This window comes from Dipodomys merriami, unplaced genomic scaffold, assembly GCF_024711535.1.
Source record: "Dipodomys merriami isolate MVZ:Mamm:240054 unplaced genomic scaffold, mDipMer1.0.p SCAF_242, whole genome shotgun sequence".
In the NCBI taxonomy this organism is placed as follows: Eukaryota; Metazoa; Chordata; class Mammalia; order Rodentia; family Heteromyidae; genus Dipodomys; species Dipodomys merriami.
In genome coordinates this window covers 603,216-630,529 of record NW_027203849.1, presented here as the reverse complement: position 1 = coordinate 630,529, position 27,314 = coordinate 603,216, and the positions used below count along the sequence as shown (strand labels likewise).

Sequence of the window (27,314 nt, the reverse complement as noted above, 5' to 3'; positions counted from 1 at the left end):
GCACCACTTCCGGGTTTTCAGGCGGTTAATTGAACAAGAATCTCATGGACTTTCCTGCTCAGGCTGGCTTTGAGATTCTCAAATCTCAGCCTTCTGAGTAGCTAGGATTACAGATGTGAGCCACCAGCACCCAGCTCCAACGTACACTTTGTTAGCTCTGAGTTTGGTTGCCTGGTAAGCGTCTTTTGAAACAACAACAAAAAGGCAATAGTTGGGGCTGAGTGTTAATTCCTCACTGTGACTCTCCGGAAGGAATGGTTTTCAACTAGCGGAGGTAAGGGTCAATCCTCACCGGGTCAGGCGTGTCTTTCGGGTGCGCCTCGGGCAGGGCTTGCCTCCCTGGAGCGCACGCGGGCCTGACTGGCGGCCGTGGGCCTTTCAAATCGGGACCATCAGGGCGACCATCCGGTGTACCTTAGGGCCCCAAAATGCTGTCGCCAGCCGCTTGGCGTCATCGTGGTATGCAGAGCTTTGGGGAGCCTGCAGGGGCGCTACGTTTGGGGGCGCTGAATGTGGGTGGTCCCCGGGTCCCCCTGCCCGTGGCGGGTGTGGCTGGCGCCCCGCCCCGCCCAACCCGCAAAGTCCAGCGGCGTCTGGAGAGGTCAGCGCTCAGGTATTCGGCTGCGCCTAGACATCAGCCCGGCCCGAGGCTGCGGCGCGGGTTCGCGACCCAGTGCCGCCCCCCTGCCGCCCCCGCCCCGCACCAGGCATTTCCTGCTTCCCGAGACTTGAATGGGACCTCGAGGAGACCCGGCGCACTTCACCACGAGAACCAAGACCCTCCCGACTCCTCCCTGGCCCAGGTTGCCCCCTGTCCCGCCGTGGAACCATTTCTTGCCGTCCCCAGTACTTGAGGGACCGCCCGGATCCCGTCTAGGCCCCGGTCCGACACGGGCCTGGCCAGGAAAGGTCATCGGAGTCCTTCGGTTTCCCCGGGAGTCTCTCACGGACGACCACGAGGGGTTTAGGTTTGGGGCTCGACTTGCGGTTTGACACACTTGGAGTTTCAGTCTGCGGGGCGGGGGCTGCCTGTCTTTGGAGCCCTCTTTCCCCACCCAACCCTAGGCTTTCCAGGTGAGGGCGTGAGGGGGGGGGGAAGGCCCCTGGAAGGCGCGGGGCGCGCTCACCAGGGCAGGTCCCGCGAGCCGACAGGTTGGCCCGAACCCCCGCCTTCCCAAAACTTGGGGTGCGGGTCCGGCCGTCGGCCGTGCGGGGCGGTGACGCGAGGGGCGGGGCCAGTCCGGATTGGCAGGCGGGCCTGGGGGCGGGGCCGGGCCAGGCGCCCCGAGGCGGCGGCGGCGCCGGGAGTCGGAGCCCTGAGTGTATTGCTGTGGCCTGGGTGGCGGCAACAAGTGCCGGAGGCAAGGCGAGCCGAAGCCCGAGCCGGAGCCGGAGCCGGAGCCGGAGCGGTGCCTGCCGCTGACCCCGCCGGGCCACTAGTCCCGGGCGCCGCGCATGGAGCGTGAGCGGCGGCGGTCGCCGGGCTGAGCCGCGCGGAGCGGCCGGGACGTGGATGCGGCCGGGATCTCCCGCCCCAGCCGCCCCCCCGGAGCTGGAGCTGCTCCCGGACAAGGTAGGGCCCTGCGTGTGGGGGCGCCCTGCCGCCTCCCCCTTTCTTACATGCCTCCCCCTCCTCGGCCCCCGACCCTCTCTTGGACCCCTTCTCCCGCGCCGTCCCTTCGCCAGTTCCGGCCGGCTCCCGGCGCCTCCGCCGTGGACGCCGCTCCTGGGTGGCTCCGGCCGCCTCCGGGCCTCCGCACCTTGGCACCCTGGAGGAAAGAGATGGCGAAAGCCCGCTGCGGTTCTGCAGAGCCTCCTGCCCCGTTCCGCACCCGCCCGCCCCGGGCCTGAGCACGGTCCCCTTCCCGCTGCACCCCAACTTCCGGGCCCCCCCTCCCAAGCGAGATAGGCTTTGGGAAGGGGTGTCTGCGGGCTCGGCGTCCTCTTCTGGGGCACCCCGGCGTTTGCGGGGGGGGGTGCGGATCGCGCGGTGTGGGATCGTTGGCGGCGCCCCCGCACCCCACCCTCGCACTGCGCCGGCCTCCGGTGCCGCATGGGGAGATCAGGTGTTCTGCGAGCCCGGGAGCCGCCGGCAGCCTCTCCCCGCCCCCCACCGCGAGCCCGGCCACCCGGGTCCCCAAGACCGGCTTCTGTGAAACTTAGGGAGAACCTTCCCCTTTGACCTCTATGATATATACATACATCCATGTACATGTATGTACGCATGCACACACGTATGCATGTGTGCTACGCCGCCCGTGTGGAATGGAGCTCCCCGGCAACTTGCCCGGGACGCCGGGAGGTGGGGGAGCCGGCAGGCCCCGAGCGCCCCGCGGGCTTCGGCAAACCCCTCGCGGGCGGGAAGTGGGCGTGGGGCCGCGCCGCGGGGCTGGCGGCCGCGGACCCTGCCGGAGGCACGGAAGCACCGGCTCGTTTCCCTAGCCTCAGTGTGTGCACGCGGGGTTGGGAGGCGCTGAGCGCCCCCGGGGTCTTCCATCAAGGAGGGGAGCCGACCCGAGCCACAGCTCCTAAGTGCCACGCGTGAAAGGTCAACTTTAAAACACGGCATCTTCTAGGTTGGAAAGGATTCCCGAACGTAGGGGTGGCTTGTTTGTCTCTGCTCCCTTGCCTCCCCAATGGCCGCCCCAACTCTGCAAACTAATTGTTCAGGACAATTAGAATCCTGTTTTCCTACCCTTCCCTGGTTGGAGCTTTTCAGGTTGTGAAGCCAGTTGGTGACGAGGGGCTCGGCGTGTTCTAACAGATTCTCCCGGGGTAATTACTGTGCCTCGGAAGGTGATGGGGTGGCAGAAGAGGCGACCGCGCCGGGAGTAGGACGTGGAAGGCGGGGACCGACCGGCCCAGCCCAGCCCGGGGCTCTCTGGTGACAGCTGACCCGGAGGACTGGCCGAGTGGGGCGGTCACTTTCCTCTTGGTTTTGAATGGAGATTATTGAGCCTGGTGGAATCGGGAGTTTTATCCAGAAAGGAGTACTCTTAAGCCAGATTAGGATTGTCAATCAGACCAGGGCTGGGGCCTGGTGGAACTGCACTGGAGTAATCCGAATAAACCTTCCCTTCCCCCACCCAAGCCTATTCAGGTGTCTTTATAACTTCACCTGCACCCCTCTTCCCCTGCCCCCACCGTGGGAGCTCCCCGCCCAGCGCAGCAGCGAAGACTCACTGCTCTTTGTTGTTGGTGGTGGTGGTCGTGGGGTCTGAACTCTGTCCCTCAGCCCTTCAGCTCTACCACTTGAGCCACAGCAACACTTCCGGCCTTTTCTGTGCTGAGGAATCAAACCCAGGGCCTCAAGCATGCAAGGCAAGCACTCTACCACCAAGCCACCTTCCCAGCCCCTAATGTGTTATTTTTGGTTCTTGTTTGTTGCTTGTTTTGGTGCTGGTGGCATATGTATGATGAAAGGCCTAATTCTCAATTAAATTTGAGTTTCTTCAATCACTTCACACAAGTCTGGATTCTGTGACTATTGTTCACGGACCCTGGGCAAGTTGTTATCTGAGCCTCATTTCCCACATTTGGATTTGGGGACAGTAATACCTGCTCTGCAGGATTGTTTTTGAGGACAAAATAGAATGATTGCCCATCATCACCTAGCACTGCCCCAGTGGAGTTAAGAAATGCTAAATGAGGCCTGGTCATTTTTGGGATCCATGTAGAAGTTTCTCCGGGCATCAGCCTCTCCTTGCCAAAATCATGACCCTGTAGGAACTGTTTAGATTTGTGTAGATTCAAAATCAGCTGAATTTGGTAGACGCGGATAGTGGGTTTTTTAAAATTCAAAGAATGAAATTGCATTTGAGGAAAACACTTTGCGTATGGTAAAAACACTGTGAATTGATTTTTTTCTGGCCTGGTGAAGGAGAGCTGGCACATAGATGCCAGACTTTTTTTTTTAAATTTTAAGCTCTCACTTGTCTTTCTGTAATTCTAATAAACTATAATTATGCTAAAAATAGAAAAGTGGAACTGATATTTCATGGTTGACTTTTCTCCATACTGTTTGTTCAAATGTATTTTCTTTACCCTTTGAAATTAAATATGTATTATTTTCCTTCTTACTATGAAGGCGATGTACAGCCGGGTTACTGTCTCATAAGTCATGAGTACATTTCTTTTTGGACAGTGTCAACTCTTCCTTCAATCTCTCCCAGTTTTTCTTTCCTTTCCCCGCCCACAAGTTATATAGTTCATTTTCAGTATAGTGTCTAGAGTGCCACTGCTGCATTTGTTCACCTTTTGTCCCTCCATCTCCCCCCCTTCCCTTTACAAAGACAGATAAATGAACAAACAAGATTTAAAAAAAGAGAAAAACAAAAACTTCTTGCTTCTTTTTCCTGAGTTCATTTTGATAACTATTAATATGATAAGAGGCATCGAGGCATTTTGCCTTAGTGTTCCTCCCCTAAGAGTGTCCTAGTTTAAACAACATTAATCCAAAAACATTAATCATTTTACTTTCCATGATGGTATAAAGCAGAGATATTCTGGACAGACAGGTGGGAGGGGAGGGGCTTTTTCAGCTGATGGATGGATTAGGAGAAAAGATAAAGCCTTTGTTTTTCAAAGAAAAAGATTTTTAATGTTTCCTCGTAATTTTAGTGTTTTTTTAAACCTAATTCAGAGACAGATTTGTCCTTGAAGTTCTTTGTCCTTGACACTAATCATTACTTTTATTCTTCCTAGCTAACTTGCTCAATGACTTTTTCTGGTAGAATTATCAGACCGTCTGTTTAAAAGTTACTAAATGCACAGGATTATTTTATAAATACTGAAATCTTGCAACTGGGATAATATTTGATTGTGCAATCAATCCATTGTAACATTTCTGATAGTGGTGCATAAATTACCAGAATAAAATTTCTCTTAATGGCCATTTTGTCTTCTATGTAAATGCTTAAGGGAAACTAAAGTCATTTTCATCAATTACTTGGTGTGTACAAAAGGTTAAAATACTGACGAAACGAGGTTGTGGTCATTTAAAAGCCATATTTCCTGGCTTCATAATGGAAAACACCCTGTAAGGAGGAGAGCACACCCCCAACAGGTGTGGATCCAGCTGTCTTTTTCTTCTTACTCTCAGTTGCCCTAGCTGTTAGGAGGCACTTGCCAAATCGGTTTCTAAATTGTAGGATGAATATAGTCCTCTCTCTGGAGAGGCAATTATTGTTTGCATAAGAGGTGTGTGCGTGTGTGGGATAAGGCTTTGAGAGAATTGATGTAATGATTTCATCATCATCTACTGGTGATAGGGCTTTTCACCCCATACAAAGCCTCAGTGAGAGGAGCTTTTTATTTGATGGAGAAGTTGTTAATGGGCCTCCTTACTTTACTGCTGGAAAAAGATATTTGTACTGAGTTTTCTGTTAAGCTGGTTGGCGGTGTTGGCATACTCCGTATGCTTTGTCTTCTTGACATGACTTAATTATTATAACATAATTCAACTTTTTAAGAGTTTGAATTGTTGATAAAAGTACAACATATCTTGAAATACTTGTGTTAACTTGAGCTTACCACATTTAAAAAAAAATTGCCACAAATAATTTCCTGTGCCCCTCTAAATGTTCCCTTAGAGCAGAGCTTAATTTTTTTCATTCTCACTTCAAAGCTGATGTGGCTACAGTGGGGAAATTCCCAGTAGCTGGGAAACTGATACTTTCTACTTTTCATTCTGTGACAGTTTAAACCAGGTTTACTTCACTCTAATATGTTGAGCCTATGCATTGCTTACCAGAATGTGTGTGTGTGTGTGTGTGTGTTTGTGTCTGTGTGTGTCTGTGTGTGTCTGTGTCTGTGTCTGTGTGTGTCGTGGGGTTTGAAATCTGGGCCTGGGTACTGTCCCTAAGCTCTTCAGCTCAAGGCTAGCTCTCTACCACTTGAGCCACAGTGCCACTTCCAGTTTTCTGGTGGTTAATTGGAGATGAGTCTCACAGACCTTCCTGCCCGGGCTGGCTTTGAATAGTGATCTTCAGATCTCAGTCTTTTGAGTAGCTACGATTACAGGTATGAGCCACTGGCCTGGCTACCAGAATGTTTAAAAAAATGGAATATCCAAGGTAATCAATGGTAGAGTTGGGTCCAGGCTGTGTCAGTGGTTGGGTGTGGCTTCAGTGTTTAATAACATGAATTTGGAATTCATTGGCTGAGGTTGTTGCTTATTTATTGATTTTTTTGGTAGGTCGTGGGGCTTGAACTCTGGGCTTGGGCGCTGTCCCTGCACTCTTCATCTTCAGCTCAGGGTAAGCGCTCTACCCCTTGAGCCACAGCACCACTTCCGGTTTTCTAGTTATTTGGGCTGGCTTTGAACTTCGATCCTCAGATCTCAGCCTCCTGAGTAAGCTAGGATTACAGGCGTGAGCCACCGGCGCCTGGCTCTGAGGTTATTTTTTTTCCTTTTGAGATAAAGCAAAGAGTTGTGTATGCAAAGGGCACTGATACTCAAGGATGCACTCATGTATGTGTTTCTAGCTCCCAGATCAAGTCTGCTACACCAGAAGATTCCTGAGTTCCTCTGAAGTCAATATTACATTGTCACAGATGTGACTTCTCTCTATAGATTTGTTAAAAATTAGTTTTCATTAGTTATACAGTGGGAGATTTCATTGTTATATTTCCACAGGTTAGTTTCATTTAATGTGGGGAGGGGTCTGTTCTTATATTTTATTTAAGTAGTCATACAATGTGTAGTGTTTTGTGAAATAGACCTGGTTGAATTCAACTTTTATTTTTGTCACTTGATAGATAGACCATAGATAGTCCTGTTGCTGGAACTCTCTTGAGTGAAGGATATACCTAAATAACATGCATTTTCCTTTTCTCTCTTTCAGTCAATTAAGGACATGATAACTAAAGCAACTAGATTTTCTCTGTTTAAATAAAGTATTTTATATAAAAGTTACATGGGGCTCTTCTTGAAAGTTAGAATCAAATCTGTTGATTCTACACTTTGTTGATGAGGTGTTTCATTTAAATGTATACTTCTCTCTGGGGTAGTCACTGGAATGTCCCATGCTGGGTGGCTGGCTTACTTGTGTGGCTGGAGCTAGAGTACAGGAGCTAATGAGAATAGTTTATATTGGATTCCAAAGCACCTGGGATTTAGATGAGTCTTCAATAAGAGCCCAAGATGCTCAGAACAACACTTAATGGCTTTATGTTTTGTGAGACAATTATTTCAGACATAAGAGCACAGGGCCAGTTGTTTGAATTGCTACTTCCGAAAAGCTATTTAAAACGTTTTTGATGTTGGTAATCTTACTCTGTAAGTGTATTAAATAGCCAGTCCTCTCACATCCCTAGTGTGTCTATTGGATACATTTTTATACTTTTGGACTCATTCTTTATGATGTGGTGCTATTTTGGCATTTTTCCTAAAAGGCTTCTTTTTTCTTATAAGTTATTTATTTAGAAACAATATTCAAGATTTAAAAAAATGAAAATTCCACCATGACTTGGCACTGTAACTGCTGCTAACAGCTTGACTTGGTCCCTCTGGGTGCTGTTCTCTGCATTTATAGATTTTAGTAAAAACACATTAGGAAACTGTGTGGGCCCACTAGAGGTGCTGGCAGAGAGGACAGGAGTCACCGAAGGCTCTGCTCAAGTCCTTCCACTCCTTGTGGCTGTCCATTTTGTCAATAGTGCTGAGCACTCACTGGCTATGTGAGCGGGAACCCCTGTTCTTGGTTCCCTCTCCCCCATCATGAAGACCTCAGGCTAGTGACTAGTGAACTGGAAGCTTGTGTGCTAGCCCACATGCACTGATTGAGCATCTAGTGCATGCCCGGTCCCGTGTACTGCTTTGTGTATTGTAGCTGTCAGGAAGTTCTGGGTCTTGCAGTGGGTGGGCACTAACTGGGAACTAAGGAATGAGCAGTTGTATCTGGAGCTCATGGTAGGTTTCCTGGGCAATGACATTTGGGCTTTGCCTTGCAGAATGAACAAATAACACTTCAGGGGCAGAGAAAGGAAGACAGACAGGGCCGAGGGGTTGCAGCAGGGAGGATAGAAGACATTGCAGAAGGCTCATGGAGGGCTGAGAGCAGAGCACTGGGGAGCCTGGAGGAGGGCAGTGGGCCACAATATTGCACCTGATAGTTCAGAGGTAGTGGGGAGCTACTAGAAGTTCTTGCTGTGGAGCAGGTGTGGTGTCCTGTCTGGTCAGACATGTATTGAGGAAGTTAGCTTGAGCCAGAGAGGTGGGTCAGAGTTCAGGCTGCTCAGGGCCCCTGACAGGGCTTCCCTCTTCCCTTTCTTTATTCTCTGAAAGAAGTCAGAGGGATCTTTTAAAAATGGAAATTACTGGGACTAGGAATGTGGCTTAGTGGTAGAGTGCTTGCCTAGCATGCATGAAGCCCTGGGTTCCATTCCTCAGTACCACATAAACAGAAAAAGCCAGAAGTGGTGCTGTGTGGCTCAAGTGGTAAAGTGCTAGCCATGAACAAAAGAAGCTCAGGGACAGTGCCTAGGCCCTGAGTTCAAGCCCCAGGACTGGCAAAACAAAAAAGGAAATTACTGCAAGTTACTTCTCTACTTAGACTCCTCCACTGTTCCCAATCTCCTCAGAATGAAGGCAACGTTCCATTGTCACCTACAAGGCTGCTAGTGACCTACCCTCCTCTCCCACCTCCTCTTCCCTCCACTCTTGAGCTCACCTGCCTCTGGCCATTGTGCCTGCTGTGCCCTCTGCCTTGGCTCACCCCCAAGTCTTCTCTCCCTGAGTAGCCTTCTTAGCATAGCTTTGTCCTTATTCGCAATTCTGTGCCCTATTTCCACCTAAGCACTTACCTTACAATTGGCTGTGTAACATCTTTTTTTCTGTTTGTTTTAGACAGATACCACTTGGTTTAAGTAAGTGCTTGCTGAGATTTGTTGACTTAGACCACCTAATTTGGCTTGTGAGTGGGGGAACCGGTGGCCCCACAGAGCAGGGATGGTACAGGATAAAGCATGTATGTTGTATTTAAAGAGGTGAGAGATGAAATGACTCATGGTCATTTTATGGAAGGAAAGCAGTTAAGGGAAAGCAGTTAAGAAAGGTATGGAGGGAGGTGAGTTAAGATACTGGGCATTGGGCAGCTCCCCCCCCCCCCAGTTTAATAGAGTCTTAAGAGTATCCAGGGGACAAAGGTGTGTGATGAGGGAAGATCAGCAACACACTTGACCCAGCACTGCTGAGGGCCCCCTGGGGTGGTCTTGGTGGTGGATAAGGTTGATAAAGCTGCCAAGAACCAAGAGGACCAGAGGTGTTAGGGGGTAGTCCTGTGCTTGGGATGGGGTACGGGTGGTGCCAGCAGAGGTGGCTGCCCTGGAAGTCAGAAGATTGCAGGAATGGGACTGTAGGAGTAAAGCAGATTGGAAAGGTCAAGGCAGGGCAAGGAGCTTGACAAAGGAAACCTGCCACAGCTATCAGAGAGGGAGAGCGTTGCCTCAGGGAGCGAGAGTGGACATTTCTGTCTGTAGAAGACTCCAGAGGAACGTTCCTAGGGCTATAAGGAGGGTGAGAGAAAGTCCAGCAAGAGTGACCCTGGGTAGGGAGACGAGTGATTGAGATCTTGTGGCAGGAGGTTTTGGTTCCAGGGTTGACATCAGATATCTTGGTAACCATGGCAGCCCACTCAGTGTTGGCTTTGTACACCCCCTCCTTTGCAAAATAACATAAAACCTGTACAGCCACTTTCACAGGTGCCTCGGATGAGTCCACCGACATCAGGAATTCAGACTATAGGTGTTAACACTCTAGCAGGGTATTTAGGAGACATAAACCTCAGAATTGTGCTTCAGATTTTTCTAAGTTGTTTATTTTCTTTGAAAAGCACTTGACATCCAAGTGCTGCTGCTTCTTTTTTTTCTTTCTTAGTCTGGATCAAGGAGTAACAAAACTGTATTTTTAAAAAAGCCACACCCTTCAGGTTGGGCCCTAGCTTGTTTGTTGGGAAGCTTGGTCATTTTCACCATCAAATATAGTTGTCTAACGTTGAAAGAGCACAATTGGTTTGTTACGATGTCACCATTTCCATATATTTGGCCATCCATATCTGTGAGTTCTTCAATGGAGGGTGTAGAACAATAAATAATAAGTTAAACACTGTACAACTACTTACACGTATTTACATTGTATTAGGTTTTGTAAGTAGTTGGTAGGTCATATGCAAATACTGTGCCACCTTTATTAAAGACTTGAGCATCCCAGGGTTTTAGGATCCTCACGGGTTTTGGAACCAATCCCTCTTTGGTACTAAGAAATAATAAGTATATTTGACACTTGAAGCTAGTGAGATGTAGTTTTACACATACGATTTGGTGGCTAAATATTAAAGCTTGTGTATGAGGAACTTTGTAACTTTTGTTCTTTAAATGAGATGCAGCCATTTTACTTTTCTTCTCTCTTCACCACATAAGGAATTATTTTCTTCAAATGAACTTAAAATATCTCTCATGAATGCTCCTATTTTTAACTGAATGTTTCTCTTTTGAATTTTTGTTCCTTACGTTCTGATGGATCCTCTTAGGGAAAAAAAAACTCTTTGTAATGGAAATTTTCAGGCAAATGCAGACACTGAGTGGTGTAGTAAAGGCTCAGGTGGGCATCAGTGGTTTCAAGGATTGAGATAACTTAGCTTTTTTTCCTGTCCCTACCCCACTCATGAAACCATCTAGAAGGGGGAGAAAGGTACTGACAGCATTAGAGTGGGGATTAGAGGCTGTGGGAGTGGTAGATCATGCAAGGACAGTAAAAAACAGGCCCAGTGGAAGAGGGTAGATAGCTGGAAGTGCCAAGATGGATTGCTGTGGTCTCTGATGATTCTACATCAGTTATTTCTGCAGTATGTAATAACAACAGTCTTTGACATAGTTCAGGCTGGAGTGGTTTGAATTTTCTTGTTAAAAGACACCGGGTTTCCAGCTCAGCAGTCTGCCCATATTTTGAGCAAACACCACCATGTCTTTTATTTTGGTAACATAACACACATTTTTCTTGGCAAGTGATCAGGGAAGGCTATGTTACTATTTCACCTCCTTAAATATGTAGCCATAAGTCTTGGTTGAATGATTGAATGATTCCTCTGTCCCTGCTTAAAAAGTCATTTGGATGAAAGGCCAAAATGTCACTCTTCTAGAGGATATGTATTTTAAATCCGAGTGACTTTTTTTTTTTTTAAAGCCACTTAGCAACAACAAACCTTAACCACCTACCAATAACTAGTTGAAATTCAACCAACATTTGAGATAGGGAGAAGAGGCAAGAAAGGAATCAGGTGGAATCTGAGGGTGGAGGGGTGCGTGGTTTACTTGTGCCTACTCCCAGAATTGGTGTCACTAGGAAGGTTGTATCCTACCAAGAGAATGGGCTTGGATGTTAGGGAGAAGAGGTAGTATCCCAGAGTTTGAACAATGTGAGTGAGGAGGGACTCTGGATACTTGGTTACTGTGATGCTGGGAGCAGGTCCTTTCCAAAGCATTGTTTATGGCACTTGGGAGTGAGATTCAGGGATGGATCTTAGCTCTTCTGGAGCGAATCCATCTGGAAGCACTGCTGGATTCAGGGGACTAAAACTCTCTTTAAAGAGCCCTCGGTTTGGATGGTGATCCTGAGTGCTTAAATGAGATACAGTGCCTGGGAGAAATCAGTTCATTCACAGAGGAAGAGGCAGGATTCGAACCTAGGCCTTGAAGGATGGGGGAGGAGTGAGAAGGAAGAAGGATTTCAGGTTGAGTGGTCATAGCCTGTACAAAGGCATGGGTAGGGAGAGCAGCAGAGGTTTTTAAGGGTGTCTAGTCTACAGGAGGACATCAGGAGTGGGGTCTGGATCTAGATTCAGATCTGGTGAGAGAGTTTAAAGAGAATGGGGGTGGCTGTCTCCCCTCCCCTCTGGGACACCAACTTCACTGCTCTGTGCTTGAAAGTGAGGGGGACACTTGAGTTTCCATTTCCTGCGTCCCTTCTCCACTCTGTGGGAGCGTCACATAAGTGACTCTGCAAAGTGAGGAAACCTTAATAACTACTTCCTAGAACTGCGTTCCTGATGAGGCTGGGTCCACTACCGTGAGTGCTCTGCCATGTGAACTCAGCGAATGAATGTCAGGAAGAGTGTGTTATGTGTTAATTTGTCTTGTAAGAAGCATATTTAATACAACCTTGCTTGTCTCATGTTCTTCCTCTAAGGTGTCAGACCTTGGGCCAACTTTCTCTTGATTCCTTTTATATATTATTTAAACATTTCTGCACTTGACAACCTGCAGGATGTTCTGTGATTGTTTTTCTTTTTTAATGAAGTGTTGAGGCTTTGAACCCAGATGCTTATGCTAGACAAAGGCATTACCACTGAGGTACACCCTGGCCTTTGTTCTGTAATTTTTATGTCTGTTTTGAAGAGTGAATCTCTCTGAGATTCCAAATAGGTAAGTTGAGGGGTCTGGAGTCCGGGACTGTGGTCCTTTACGCTCCCTGATGTCTTCTTTGGTATAACCAACCATGTATTCTCTTAAGAAAATTTGTCACTGGCTGGGAAGGTGGCTCAGTGGTAGAGTGCTCACCTCGCATACATGAGGCCCTGGGTTCGATTCCTCAGCATCACATAAGCAGAAAAAGCAGGAAGTGGCACTGTGGCTCAAGTGGTAGAGCACTAGCCTTGTGCTGAAGAGCTGAGGGCCAGCACCCAGGCCCAGAGTTCAGGCCCCACGACTGGCAAAAAAAAAAAAAAAAAAAAAGGAAAAAAGAAAATTTGTCACTAGAAACTTCTCAAAGGCAATTTACAAAGTTACTTAAACACAGTGACTGTCATTGGTATATATTTAAATATTTATTGAAGTTACAGAAAAGCAGTGATTAATATGCTTTTTGCAATACTAAGTTGCTATGTTCACACAATGCTTTCCTAATTTTTCGAGGTTATAATTTTTCATGTTGGAAGGGAGACAGTGTAAACACTTATATTTGCAGAAGGGGAGACAAGAATCGTCAAAAGTAATTTACTAGCATTCAGAGGTTATTTGGGCTTTGTCTATAGAATACCTGTTTGAGGAGACATAGACCCTCTCCTCATCCTTTTTTTTTGGTGGGGGGGGGCAGGGGGCATCATAGGAGTTTTATCTATTTGGGAGTGAAATCTTTTTTTTTTTTGGGTCCGGTCATGGGCCTGAACTCTGGGCCTGGGCGCTGTCCCTCAACTCTTCAGCTCAAGGCTAGCGGTCTACCACTTGAGCCACAGCACCACTTCTGGCTTTTTTCTTTTTCTGCTTATGTGGTGCTGAGGAAACGAACCCAGGGCAAGCGCTCTACCACTGAGCCACCTTCCCAGCCCCAGGAGTGAAATCTTGTCAATACAAAGATACTATATAAAACACCCACAGGAACTTTTTCATTTTATAAATTGTTCACAGATATTTTCTACATAATCCAATGTATAACAGAAAAATGATAAATCCTTTCTGTTTGTATACAATGGAAAAACAAATGTGTGTATATAATATATAACTAATATATAAATATATAGTAATATGATATATATCATATATGTATTATACAAAACAAACCTTAACTAGTAGACATTAACAAGTTGACAACTTGAATCTATAGATGAGAAATTAGAAAGGAATCAGAATTTATTTAACATCAGCCACTTCCATATCCAAGTGTTACTCTGATTAATAAAAACTTGCTGATGAAACCGGATGCCGGTGGCTTATACCTCTAATCATAGCTACTCAAGATGCTGAGATCTGAGGATTGCTGTTCAAAGCCAGCCAGGGCATGAAAGTCCGTGAGACTCTTATCTCCATTTAACCACCAGAAAACTGGAAGTGGTCAAGTACTTGTTTTGAGCTGAAAAGCTCAGGGACAGCAACTAGGCCCTATGACTGACAGAAAAATCCACAAAAACAAAACTTGCTGCCAGATGCCAGTGGTTCATGCCTGTAATCTTAGCTACTTATCAGTCTGAGACCTGAGGATCAAGATTTAAAGCTAGACTTGGCTTCCAGTTAACTACCAAAGGCTGGAAGTGGAACTGTGGCTCAAGTGATAGAATACTAACCTTGAACAAACAAGCTCATGGACAGTATCCAGACCGAGTTTAAGCCGCAGGACTAGTACTGAATTAAATAAATAAAGAAACAAATAAGTAAAAACTTGCTGCCAGTCAAGCAGTATTGTTACTTCTCATACTTCCATATTAGTTTTTCACAACATAAGAAACTGTTGAAAAGTCAGGGAAATCTTTTACAAAAATAAATCCTCAGTTTATTAGAAGCATGAATATGTGTGTGATGGAATTTCTTCCAAAGCAGTGGACTTTCAAATCATCCAGAAATCACCAGTCAGAACTGAATTTGTATTTGCTGGTATATTTTGCCTATATCCAAGAGGTTCAGTTAAATCTACATAGGAGCTGAAATAAAACTTAGTGATGAGAGGATTGGGAAATCTGTTCATTTGAAAACTATCTTTTAAAAGAAAAAAGTCAGCTGGACACTGGTGGCGTACACCTGTAATCCTGGCTACTGAGGAAGCTGAGGTCTGAGGATTGAAGACAGCCCAGACAGGAAAGTCCATGAGACTCATCTCCAATAAGAACTACTCAGAAAAAGCCAGAAGTGGTACTGTGGCTCAAGTGGTAGAGCACAAAAAGGCTCTAGAACAGTGCCCAGGCCCAGTTCAAGCCCCGGGACTGCCAAAAGAAGAAAGAAAAGAAAAGGTGCCACCAAAAGTTGTTTCTGTCAATTAATTATTTTTGAAAAAATCACAAAATGTTTCTTCCAGGGAAATGTTACATTCTGTACACTGCTATGAACAAATGTCTGAGACTGTGGGCTGTTGTTAACTTTCTTCCCTGTACCCTACCTCCCCAATGTCTATTGACCATAAAGCAAAGTGTTCACAGTAATGACATAGGGAAATACCACCAACAATGAACAAAGACATGAAATCTATTCATTCTGTTGCTACTTCTGATTTTTTTTTCCCTCTCTTTCTGAGAGTCTTGGCTACAAAGCCTAGGCTGGCTTCAAACTTGAAATCTTTCTGCCTTAGCTTGCTGAGTGCAGGTATCACCGTATTTCTCTGATTCTTTATGGCAGGAAAAATGGCATGGTGACTTTCATTTCCAAGTGCTTAATATTAAAGTGACTGTTTTAAAATTTTGAATTTCTGCCTCTATTTACAGTCAGTTATTGCAGCCTGTGGAACTAAGTAGTGGAGAATGTGTCATTTTAAAAGTCAATCTAAAGAGTTTGAAGGGAGTCAGCTTTTAATTTGGACTAGTTAGTAATTGAATTTTTTTATACATTTTACTGTGTGCACTGACATTTATCACTTTTTAATACCTACATGAAAATATTTTTTCTTAATTTAGTTCACCGGCTTTTCTGTATATATACCTACAGACTTGAGTTAGAACCACCTAAGTGACACCAAATTAGCCATTGACTGGCCCCCTCCAAGCCCCATCTCAGTACACCAAAATTGCCAAGCTACGGCTGGTGGCCTACTTATATCCAGAAGCAATTACACAAGGTCAGTTTATATAATGACATTCTGTTTCAAGTCCAGTAGAGTGATTTGTGCTTGAGCATTTTTATTAATTTTTAATTGCCTTCTTCATCCCTTCCCCCATCCCTTGGGCCTGCATTTGTTTATAGGTTTATTTAATTGTGCATGACTGTTTCCTGAGAGATGTTTTCAGGTGACATATTGCCTTGAGATGGTAGCAGGTAATGCTCTCCTGATGGGTGGGATATTTGGGGGGAAACTTGGGAATTGGGAAAGAAGAGTGGCCAGGACATATAAACTTACCAGCTAGGAACCAAGGGAGGGATACTTTTTTTTTTTTTTTTTTTTTGTCGTGGGGCTTGAACTCTGGGCCTGGGCGCTGTCCCTCAGCTCTTCAGCTCAAGGCGAGCGCTCTACCACTTGAGCTACAGTGCCACTTCCGGTTTTCTGGTGGTTTATTGGAGATAGGAGTCTCAGGGTCTCTCCTGCCCGTGCTGGCTTTGAACCGCGATCCTCAGATCTCAGCCTCCTGAGTAGCTAGGATTACAGGCGTGAGCCACCAGCGCCCGGCTGGGAGGGATACTTTTAAGAGTGGGCTTGGAAACTTAGGTCCTTTATATGAAATTATCCAGTAATGATTGTTTCAAGCAGTTTGAAGAGAAGATTCTTGATCAGAAAGGTAAAAGAAGAAAGATTTTCCTTTAGGTACATCCTATTTCCTTTACTGTTAGTAGATTTATTGCCTGTTGAGAGGCAGACAGTCCTAGAGATACAGCCCAGACTTCCTGTGGAGTGTCAGACATGTTATCACAGAGTGCTTATTCAGATCTACGTGGGTGAGATGTTGTAACAGAAGGAATTAATAAAAGCAAGCCCAAGTGCAGTGGGAGTAATGGGATGGAGGAAGAGAGTGGGATGGATGAACTTCTTTGTTGTTTGTTTGTTTTTATATTGATGGCTCAGAATTGAAACTGTACACTTAGGAAAAAGACTAAATAAGTTTCATTGCTGGACTAACTACTGCTGGGAAGTGGTAGCAATCCTGGTTCTTCTTGCTGATGTTGCCTTCTCTTATGGCTCTTTGCCCCTGGGAGCCTTGTTCTCCTATGTAACTGAGGTATCTGGAGCACGCCATCTGTAGAGTGCTGGAAAAGAAACTTGTTCTTTCTGGTAATGAATGGGCTGTGATCCCTGTATGGAATGTGTGTGTATGTTTTTAGAATAACAAGGCAAGATGATCTAGTATGGGTTGGTCAGGATGGCTAGTACTAGTTCTTTGGTTTTCACCCTGTTTTCTCAGAGCAGGATAGTTTGGGTCTACCTAGGTCGTATCAGTCAGGCTGTGATGCTGAAGGGTAGTAGAAAGAAGGTTCAGTTCCGCTCTGGTAAATGAAGGCTTTGCTTGAACTTGATTGTAACTAGATGAGTTTAAGTTCTTGCTAATTTATCATTCTTTTTATGGAAAACGAATGAATCAAAAGTTACTAATGAGTTAGGAAACACATTAGCAGGAGATTTTATGCTGGCACTGAAGGTACCTACCTGTATTACTGGACTAAGACCTCCCTTAGGTGAGGGAGTGATTCCCAATCAACCAATTTGTTCCCATTATTCCTTTCTAAATTTGATTTTTCCTTTTTAAAGATGTCACTCCCTTTGGATTGTTTACGCTTTCCTGCATATTCAGTGATTTCAGTTCCTTAATTATTTTTTTAAAAGTACAACTTGATTTGGGGCTTTGATGTCCTCTTTCAATGGCATTGTTGCTGGTGAACCATGTAAGAATGTAGACTCAGGGTTGGGTCCAAAGTCCACAAACTGTCTCCATGGGGATTAGTTCTCTGACCTCAACCTAATTGCTTCACATTTTTGAGCTTGTTGTGAAGATTAAACGAGAGGAGAACATCCTGACATAGAATGGGAAAAGGACACAAGGAGTAGGAAAATCAGGAAGGAAGCTTGTAAAGTAGGTCTAAGGGAACGATGTAAGGACAATGTCCGTCGGCATTGTGGACCACTTCATGCCCTTGGATGTGCCGGGAGAGCTTCATTCAGTGTGGCCTTTCTTTTTGGTAGTCAGTGAGTAGAATATCATGGCTAGATGCTAAATGACTTCAAAAGGCTGTGTTCCCTTTGCAGTTTTCAAAAGAAATATTCAGATGATGATGAAGAAAGCATGCGCTTATAGTAAGTTGTCTTTTAATTACAGCAAATGTTAGAAATAGCTCATGCCTATTGGTTAGCAATTGGTAAGACAGACCAAATGTTCCTGTAAGTTGTCAGGAGTGTGTGTGTGTGTGTTGGAGATCTGATGAGAGGAGACAAACCAAACCTGTGCTTTATAGAGATTAAGTCTTAGTGAACTCAGATGTCACCTTTATTTATGATCATGTGGACATCCGATTTGGAGTCCTTCATTTCTCCCTTACTTTGTATTCCTATTTGATACAGTTTTCAATTTTTAAATATTGATGTGAGATTTTTAAATATTGATGTCCCTACAGTCTGTCCAGCAGTGGTTTTTGTCAGGTTAGCTGTGAACAGGACTCTTCTTCCTAGTGGGGAGACCGTAGGCACTGCCAGCAGCTCCAACCCATTCTTTTCTGGGTAGCCTCAGCAACTATCTGCCCTGGATCTGGCTGTGTTAGTTGTTGCCTGCAGACACCGGGTGATCCCACCCCACCTCCTTGTTTATCCTGTTTGTCCTCACATTCTGCATTCTGCCCGCCGAGGCCCTGCCCCAGTCACCTACCACCACCTAAAGAACTGTCATGTGTTTATTGACTGTCACTTCAAGGTACAGGACTCATGTTTTATATCCTTTCACCTCATCTCCAGAATTAAAAATGTTTGTGGTTAGAGATGATTTGGAGTTGCTGATAAAGAGTTTTAATGGCACAAGACAAAAATATATGCCATATTTTTGTTTGCTGTTACCTTGTCTCTGAAAATGGATCTGGGCCCTTTGTGCTTGGTGTAAACTGAGGGCTCTTACTCCTTTTGCAAGAGGAAGGGATTTTCCTTCTGGAGCTTGCTGTCTGTGTGTCTATACTTTGAGCACCTGTGAATGATTGTACATTGCTAGAGAACCAGTGGTTTTCCTGCACTCCTGGTGGCTGCAGAACACAGCTTTCACCAGCACATGACTGCTGCTTTTTCCTCTGGCAGCAGTGGTGAGACAAGGGAGCATGAGATAGAGTTGCCTGCACTTTGCCCAGTCACTGCTCTGCATCCTGTCCTCAGCCCGTGTGTGCGTGTACCCCTCCCTAGCCAAGTGGGCTGACAACCTAGTGAGCTGGCCACTTAATTTATGTGCTAAGCACTCCCTGCGCTGTTCCTGTTCACCTGTCCCTGTATACATGTCTGCCTAGCTCTCCTACAGGGGCAAGCCACTTTAGTTCCCAGTTCCAGTAGCATCCTGACAACTCTTTCTGCCTGCCCTCGGTTCTGCATACCAGTTGACTTATCTATCCCATAACCCAGAGAGTTGTTCCTGCTTTCCTGGTGACTGTAGACCAACTCTATCTAGGTCACCAGGAACTTTTCTACCATCTGCACCTTCTTCAACAAATTTTGAAACCCTTCTTTTCAAACTGGTCCTTTTGTGGGTACTTTTCTTCTGTAAATGAAAAGTCACTCTGTAAATTTTTTCTCCATCTTCTTAGTTACTCACATATCATATCTTTGTATTATTAAACTTTCCTTGCTTGAATCACTGACAGGTTTATGTTTCCAGTCTGAAAAACCTACAGCCCAGCTAAGTCTGCAGAAGGCTGAGTCAGAGAGAAGTATTCAGAGCCCCCTGAGGTCGTGCTGAGAACCTGGTAGACTATACTTGCTTGTACATGGTTCCTAGAGGTTGGAGTAGAAATGTTACCACACCACGTATAGCTTCTTAACAAGCTTCTACACCACCTGCCCTTCCTAGGAAGGGACTGTACGTACCTGCTTTGTAGCCTGTTTTTTTTCTAAAATGATTGTTCCCTGGTAGGTAAGTAGACACGCCCTGCCCCAGGTTGCAGATCTGTGTCCGGACTCTTCTTGTATGCTCATTGTCCTGTTGTTGAAGGCCAGGGACCTCTACCTCCCTCCCCCATTTGGGGGTCTGCCGGGCAGGAGAGCTGGAACCTTACCTGGAAGCACTGTTGGGTCCCCCCCACAGCATCCCCGCACAAGGGAATGCTCCGTTGGCCTGCTGAGTCATGCATGAGTTGCATGGTGACCTGACTGAAAATGAGAGCTGGGCTGCACTTCCTGACCAATCACCTCTTCAAGTCTTACTCCACCCCCTCATCTAATGTGGACTCACTATTTCTAAATTCTGTCCTCTAACTCCAGAAAATCCTTCAAGTTTTTCCCATTGTATGTATCTAATTAACCTGGTTCTACTTAAATTCTTACTGTGTTCATGATCTTGACCACATGACTAACAAACACCTCTGTTCCTTTGCTAAATCCTGAATACCTTTCAAATGCCAATTGCAAGGTGTTATATGGTTCAGGATGATCACCTTGATGATGGCAAATGGCTGTGTGTGTGGGGGGTGGGGGGCAACCTACCTAGAAGAAGACAGATACCCTGATTCCCAGGAGATTGGTGTGGTATTCAGACTGGCCATCTTCTTGAGTAAATCACCTTTCAGGGGAGAGCAGAGGTTATGAGGCCCTGAGAGCAAGCTCTGGTTGTAGAGCAGATAGTAATTAGGTGTTGAGGTGGATTGTGCCCCAGGCTGAACTGAACAGGGGAGAGGTGAGGGATGTGATGGAGGTGGGAACGCAGGACCTCAATTCAAAAAATACTGGGCTTTTTAACCAGGTACCTGGAACTTGACCTATTGCAAGTGGGGGACCTAAGTAGAAGGGTCTCTTTGAGACATTCTGAGACCTTTCAGAAACTTAGAATGGTCAGACCATGAGCCTTCCTTTTGAAGGCTGTAGATGGATAGAAGAAAATGTAGTACAGAGGCAGCCAAGAACAAAACCTGAGACATGTGCTATCATTTCAGTCTTGAGTAGAGGGAGCAGAACCCCTTAAGAACTATTAAACATCCATGACATGGTAGACAGCAAGTTGGTATGGTTGGTTATATCATCTTCATTTTATAAGGAGGCTGAGAGAAGTGCAATAACTTGCCACAGGTACGGCAGAATTAAACTCTGATTGGTCTAACGGCAGATATCAGACTGGTTTTCAGACTGAAGATGATTTAGAATATCTCCATCCTCAAACATCTGCTAGCCTTGCTTTTTTTTTTCCTTTTTCCTTTTTCCTATTGGTCCTGGGACCTGAACTCGGGGCCTGAGCACTGTCCCTGAGCTTTATAGCTCAAGATTACCACTCTACCACTTTGAGCCACAGTGCCACTTCCAATTTTCTGAGGGTTAATTGGAGATGAGTCTCATGAACTTTCCTGTCTGAGCTGGCTTCCAACCATGGTCCTCAGATATTTCAGCTTCCTGAGTAGCTAGGATTATAGGTCTGAACCACCTGTGGCTGTCTGGGCTAGCCTTGTTTTAATAAACAATTATTATATTGGAGCTGGTGGCTCCTGCCTCTGTAATCCTAGCTATTCCGGAGGCTGAGATCTGGGAATCTCAGTTCCAAGCTAGCCTGGGCAGGAAAGTTCATGAGAATCTTACTCCAGTTAACCACCAAAAGGCTGGAAATAGAGGTGTAGCTCAAATGGTAAAGCTTAGCTTTGAGTAAAAAAGCTCAAGAGACAGTACTCTGGCCCTGAGTACAAGCCCCAGGACTGGTGTATGTGTGTGTGCCTGTACACATGCACTCACTCGAGCGCGCGCACGCGCACACACACACACACACACACACACACACACACACACACACACACACACATTATATAATCTTTCTACTGAGAACCTAAAACACTTTTCAGCTTATTAAAGGTAGGATACATTGACTTCTCTCTGTCATTATTTTGTTTCCCTGCTGCCCCCCCCCCTCTTTTTTTGGAAAATCCTGTATGTGTTTATTTGAAGAATAAATCCAATGGTTAATTTCATTTTTTGTCTTGCCTTTTGTTTTGATTGTTGACAGTAGAACCCAGGTTCCCCCTCCTCTATGCTAGGCAAATGCTCTACTACTGAGCTACAACTCCATCCCTGTGATTAATTTTATTTTAAATGACAAATAAAAATTGAACAAATTAGGCACGCTGGGTTTTGAGAGAGTTGTAACAATGAGTACCAGAACATGCCCTGCCAGACACTTTGATCTATAATACTGCCTGTGGGGACATGTGGGTGAACAGATTCATTAGAAGTACTTTTCCCTTTTAATTTTGGACGTGAAGGGAAAAAACTAATAAGTAGGCACCAAATTCCTTAAACTTAGCATGTAATTCTGTGACTTACAGACCAAAAAATAGAAGGAGACACATCTTGGCCTAGTGCCAGCCTCTCTCGAGGGAATAGAAGAGTGCTGGAATTCCCTCACTCTAGCCCTGGCCTCTTGTTCCCATTAGGGAATGAACTTTAGGGACAGCCAAGGCCTTCTGGTCCCACTGAGCCGCCAGATTCATTGCCTCCTCACCTGCCATCTGCCATCATGATGCTGGGAGCTGTTTTCTCCCCCCAGAACCACTTAGCTGCACATGGTTTGTGCCCCTATTTGTCTGAGCAGAATTTGGGAAGGGCTGGCAAGGAGCAGGCAACAGATGGAATAGCATACGAGGTGACAGTGTTTGAGAAGCCATTCTTGACAGGCTCCTAGAGCAAGGGGCACAAGGAGGCACTACTTCTCTGCCTTGTGATAAGGCCTAAGGCCTGGGATCCTTCTGTATCTTTGAGCATTCGTGAGTTGATCTTGTTTGAGCAGGAAGCAGGACTTTTTCAAGTGGAGGCTGCTAACTTACACATTGCTGGAGATCACATCACAAACTTGGCTTCCTTAGTCTGATAGGGTAAGAGTCATTGGGTCCTCTCAATTCATGACTACAAGAAGGTTCTACCTTTCTTTTATCCAGAAATTTGTGGGTTTTTTTTTTAATTTTTTGCTGTGACAAAAGAGCTGAGAAGTGGCTTAAAGGAGAAAAGTTTATTTTGACTTACTGTTTTGAACTTCAGTTTATGTTCACTTGGCTCTATTGCTTTGGGCCTTTGGTACCACAGTTTATTATGGAGGGAAAGGAAGGAAGTGGAGATGTGACTCAAGTGGTCGAGCACCAGCCTTAAGTGGAAAAAGCCACAAGTTCCAGTACTGGCACAAAACAAAAAACTGACATGAAGAGTAGGGGTTGGAGAGAGAAGGGTGGGGGGAGGTGACCTTCCAGTATCCCTTTCAAGGATATGCCTTCAGTAAACTAACTTTTTACCTCAACGCCTCTCTTCTTAAAGTTCTGCTACTTCCCGCTAGTGCTACAGGCTGTCCATTAGGCCTTAATTTAGCTCATGGCTCTGGGGGGCAGGATTGGGGTGGGGGGAGGAGACATTTAAGATCCAAATCATAAAACCCCAGTAGGTACTTGGGGGAAGTACGGGGCATGCTGGCCTAGGCTGTAGGTCTGTTGCCTAGGGTGTGTGCCACTGGCCTTGACCCTGCTTCAATATTCCATGAAAATGGGCTGCTGCTACCCTGGTCATGAGCACCTCTCTGCTAGCCAGCACTTTCCTTAGTAGTTACAGAGCTTTTGGATCTGGAGGGGACCTTTTAGCATCATCTAGTTCAGTAGCTTCCAGGCTTAGGTCCGTGAATGAGACAATAGCATTATTTTGGTATTTTGGAGCTAGAAGAAAATTGAAAATCTACATGGTTGAAGTAGCTGAAGGCCTTTCGTGGCTTTGGGCTGGAGTTAAACTAACTGAATGTTGTAGTGTTGGTCATCTCCTGTGGGTGGGTAGGAGGGAGACCCTGGGGAGTAGAATTATAACTACTACTTAATAGAATAATCGGCTAATGGAAGAATTGATGTCTTTGATGATCATGGTTTTGAGTGGGATGAAAAAAACCAGCCTTTTAGTTAGAAAGTTTGCAGGTGTCACTGTCTTTTCTCATGGTTTGGTAATCTTGCCCCACGTTCTAGTACAGGATGTAGGAACCAGACACCACAGCTCAAATCCTGACTCCATTGCTTGCTGGCTAGGAAGCCGGGATTCTCATTTTTCCCATTTCCTCATATCAGATGAGAGAAGAAGGACATGTTGCCAGAGCCATAATTTAGTAAATGTTACAGTTCCTCCTTGTCTTCCATATCTGGGTTTTGACTCTTGATAGTTTAGTAAGATTACCACTGAAAAAAGACTAGCACTTCCTCACTTCCTTTTATCATAAGCCTGTGTGGCTGCATTTGCTTGCATTATAGTTTAAACCTCTTACTTTGGAACCTCACACATTGCTTGGGTTTGAAGCCTGGCTGTGCTACTTACTAGTTGTGTGACCTTGGACAAGTTTAGTCCCTGTGCTTGGTGTACCCATCCAAAATCAGAGGGGTGTTTAGAATAGCTGCATCTTTGGATGGCTGGTTTCTGGTGCACACTCAGTAAAATAAAGCAGATGTGTTCATACTATTGGAAGCAGGAGTCAGTCCTTTCTAATAGATGGCAGCCCAAGAAGACTGGCATCTAGGGTGGGTTTACGAAACACTGCAGGGATCAGGTCGGGTGTGAAGGGTATGGGGGACCTGGCAGCTATGGGTATGGACAGGCTGCCTCAGAGGGCGCCCACCCAGCACCATGCTGTGTTCCCCTTGATGGGCAGGTGGTCTCCAGGTGTGGAGCAGCAGCTGTACCTCTAAGGTGCTACTTGGTGTGGCAGCTATTGGGCAGCAGCTCTCAGTAGTTCTGCGGCTCTCAGTAAAGCAGGTCTGTGGCATCGTGTTTTTATCTGGATGGTCTCATAGCTTGAGCACACAGTACAGTTCTGTTTTACAGTCCATTTTTAGCTAATGTTTTTCCTGCTCCCACATTGTCTTTCTAAACATTTTAGTTGCAAAATAAGGAAGTCGTGTTTTGTTAAACAAAGTCAACCAAAGTGTTGAAGTTTGAAAACTGTCCCCAAGGTAACAGGCTAAGGTCGCTGGTTGTTTGAATGTGGGCTTTTCTCTTGTCCCGCCCCTGCTGGGGACAAGGTGAAAAGCTAAAGTCATTGTTTGATTGTGGGATTTTTTTTTCTTGTTTCTGTTACAATAAAAATCCCGTTTTTTGTTTTTTTTTTTTGTCAGTCATGGGGCCTGAACTCTGGGCTTGGGTGCTGTTCCTCAGCTCTTCAGCTCAAGGCTAGTGTTCTACCATTTGAGCCTCAGCCCCACTTCTGGTTTTTTCTGCATATGTGGTGCTGAGGAATCAAACCCAGGGCCTCATGCATGCAATGCAAGCACACTACCACTGAGCCACCTTTCCAGCCCCTAAAAATCCCAAGTTTTATCGTGAGGGTTTATATAATTTTCCCCAGCTTTGAGACAGTAATTCTTTCTCACATTCTGTTTAAACAGTTTAACTTCCTGCTCAAAAAAGGACACAGAATTGGGTTTTATGTCTGCAGTGTGATATTCAGTTAAATACTTAGAGAGCTTTTTCCCACCGATGCTTTATGGGAGTCACAGTGTTATGTCTCCCCTTCCATGCACTTCAGCTCTTCCTGTGAGTCTAAAAGCAGAGTGCTCATGAAGAACTGTGCCCAACTCCCAAGTGTAAGCCAACATCTAACCTTTGGGAATTGTCACTATTGCCCTTTCTACCCCTCCTCCTCCAGTGGGCTTGGGAGAAATAGCCTTTAGCAAGGAAAGCAAACTGAGCCTTTTTTTGCGGGGGGGGGGGGCGGGGGGCGGTCATAGGGCTTGAACTCTGGGTCTGGACGCTGTCCCTCAGCAATTCAGCTCAAGACTAGTGCTCTACCACTTGAGCCACAGTACCACTTCTGGTTTTCTGTGTGGTTTATTGGTAATAAGAGTTTCATAGCCTTTCCTGCCCAGGCTGGCTTTGAACCTTGATCCTTAGATCTCAGTCTCCTGAGTAGCTAGGACAACAGGCACGAGCCACCATGCCCGGCATAAACTGAGCCATTTTGAATTTAGGCTCAAAAAACCCCAAACTCTTCTGAAGGGGCAGGAGCTGGTACGTATGGGCTCCCATTTTCCTTCCCTCGATGACTGGTAACAATCAGATGTACACTGCCCCAGCCCTTGGGTCCTTTTATTGTTTTGCTAGTTTCTCAGACTTCACTGTACCTGGGCCAGGTGATGAGAAAGTAGTTGTGCCCTGAAGAGGAGGCAGACAAACAGAGATCCCTGCATTGGGAGCCAGAAGGAGGTCTCATCTCACTTAATTCAAGCCTCCATGTATGTTCCTTACTGGTAAGGTGGCATCCTGTCAGCTTCGGGGGAGGGGTGCTGCAAAGGGGAAATGGGCTAGGAGGATCCTTTTAGATTGATGGCCTTGAGACCAGTGCAGGTTGAGGATGGGGTTATTGGAGAACTCTGCGTCCTGACTAAGAAAATAAAAGCCTGAGTTCTAGCAAGTGAGGCTGGCCAAATGTGACCAGGGCCAGCAAACCTATTTGTGAAAGTAGTCTCAACAAGAAGGATTGGTGGCTTCATGGTAGAAATTTCCCATAGTGTTATGGCTGGGGCCAGGCATCCCTGGTCTCCCCCTTAATTGGTTGTACAACTTGTTAGCTTACCTGTAGTTTTTTTTTTTTTTTCATATCACTTATCCTGAATCTTTTTTTTTTTTTTAGACAAATAGCTCTTAAAACTCATAATCTGCTATGTCTTCTGTATATAAGGTGTTGTCTTTTACTCTAGAATTTTCAGAAATTGTCTTTTGGTATCTTAACTCATATTCCTGAGTTGAAAATTGATGCCTAGTATTTGGCTGTTGACTGTAAACAGTATGTGATTACCTTTCCAAATTACAGCTTTTTCCTTTTATCCTCATTCCTTCCTTTGTTGCATCTTTCAGCCTAGGAAAAGGCCAGTAGTGCTGGGGGAAGGGCTGCTTTAGTATTAAGAGAACTATCACAATTTACTAAGAAACTATTTATTTTTGAAGTATTTGGGCTGAAGTCTGGAAGTTAGAAGAAGGAGCAGTAGTAGTAATTTAACTGTATCTATGATTTATTTTCTAAACTAGATGATTTAATTATTGACCTGCATCAGATAGTGTGCTATACCTGTTCAGTTGCATTCTGCCCCTGCAAGTTAGGCCTACAACAAAGAGGCTGAAGGTTGCCTGCCAGGCACAGAATAACACCTTCAGGGAGCCTGTAAGAAAGCAAGCTCAGGGGGCTGAGAATGCGGCTTAGTGGTAGAGTGCTTGCTTAGCATGCATGAAGCCCTGGCTTTGATTGCTTAGTGCCACATAAACAGAAGAAAGCCAGAAATGGAGCTGTGGCACAAGTGGTAGAGTGCTAGCCTTGAGCAAAAGAAGCTCAGGGACAGTGTCCAGGGCCTGAGTTCAAGCCCTAGGACTGGCAGAAAGAAAAAAAATAAAAGGAAGGGAGGGAAAAAAAGGAAAGAAAAAGGAAGCAAGCTCATTTGACCAGAGCAAACCTAAAGAAGCACACTCTTGCCGGGTGCCAGAGGTTCACGTCTATAATCCTAGCTACTCAGGAGGCTGAGATCTGAGGATCACGGTTCAAAGCCAGCGTGGCCAGGAAAGTCTGTGAGACTCTTTTCTCCAATAAACTACTCAAAAAACCAGAAGTGGTGCTGTGGCTCAAGTAGTAGAGCACTAGCCTTGAGCTGAAGAGCTGAGGGACAGCACCCAGACCCAGAGTTCAAGCCCCACCCCCCAAAAAAAGAAGCAGAAGAAGGACCTGAGGTTTAGGTGTGGACAGTTCAAAATTATT

General features: G+C 45.7%; 1 protein-coding gene across 7 annotated transcripts in view; it reads left to right on the top strand.

Moving 5' to 3' along the window:
* Positions 1-200: 200 nt before the first annotated feature.
* Positions 201-27,314, top strand: part of LOC138835940 (N-acetyllactosaminide beta-1,3-N-acetylglucosaminyltransferase 2) — a 179,742-nt gene continuing 152,628 nt past the window's right edge. For 2 of the 7 annotated variants that reach the window (XR_011374809.1, XM_070034506.1), the window contains exon 1: positions 1,298-1,573. Coding sequence is in view for 1 of the 7 variants with exons in the window: in XM_070034506.1 (XP_069890607.1) it covers positions 1,514-1,573 (60 nt within the window). In the remaining 6 variants the exon portion in view is untranslated. Of the gene's footprint in view, positions 275-1,297; positions 1,574-6,238; positions 6,258-17,605; positions 17,696-27,314 lie in introns of those variants that run through there. The other 5 variants (XM_070034503.1, XR_011374811.1, XM_070034502.1 and 2 more) reach the window with 5 other exon arrangements.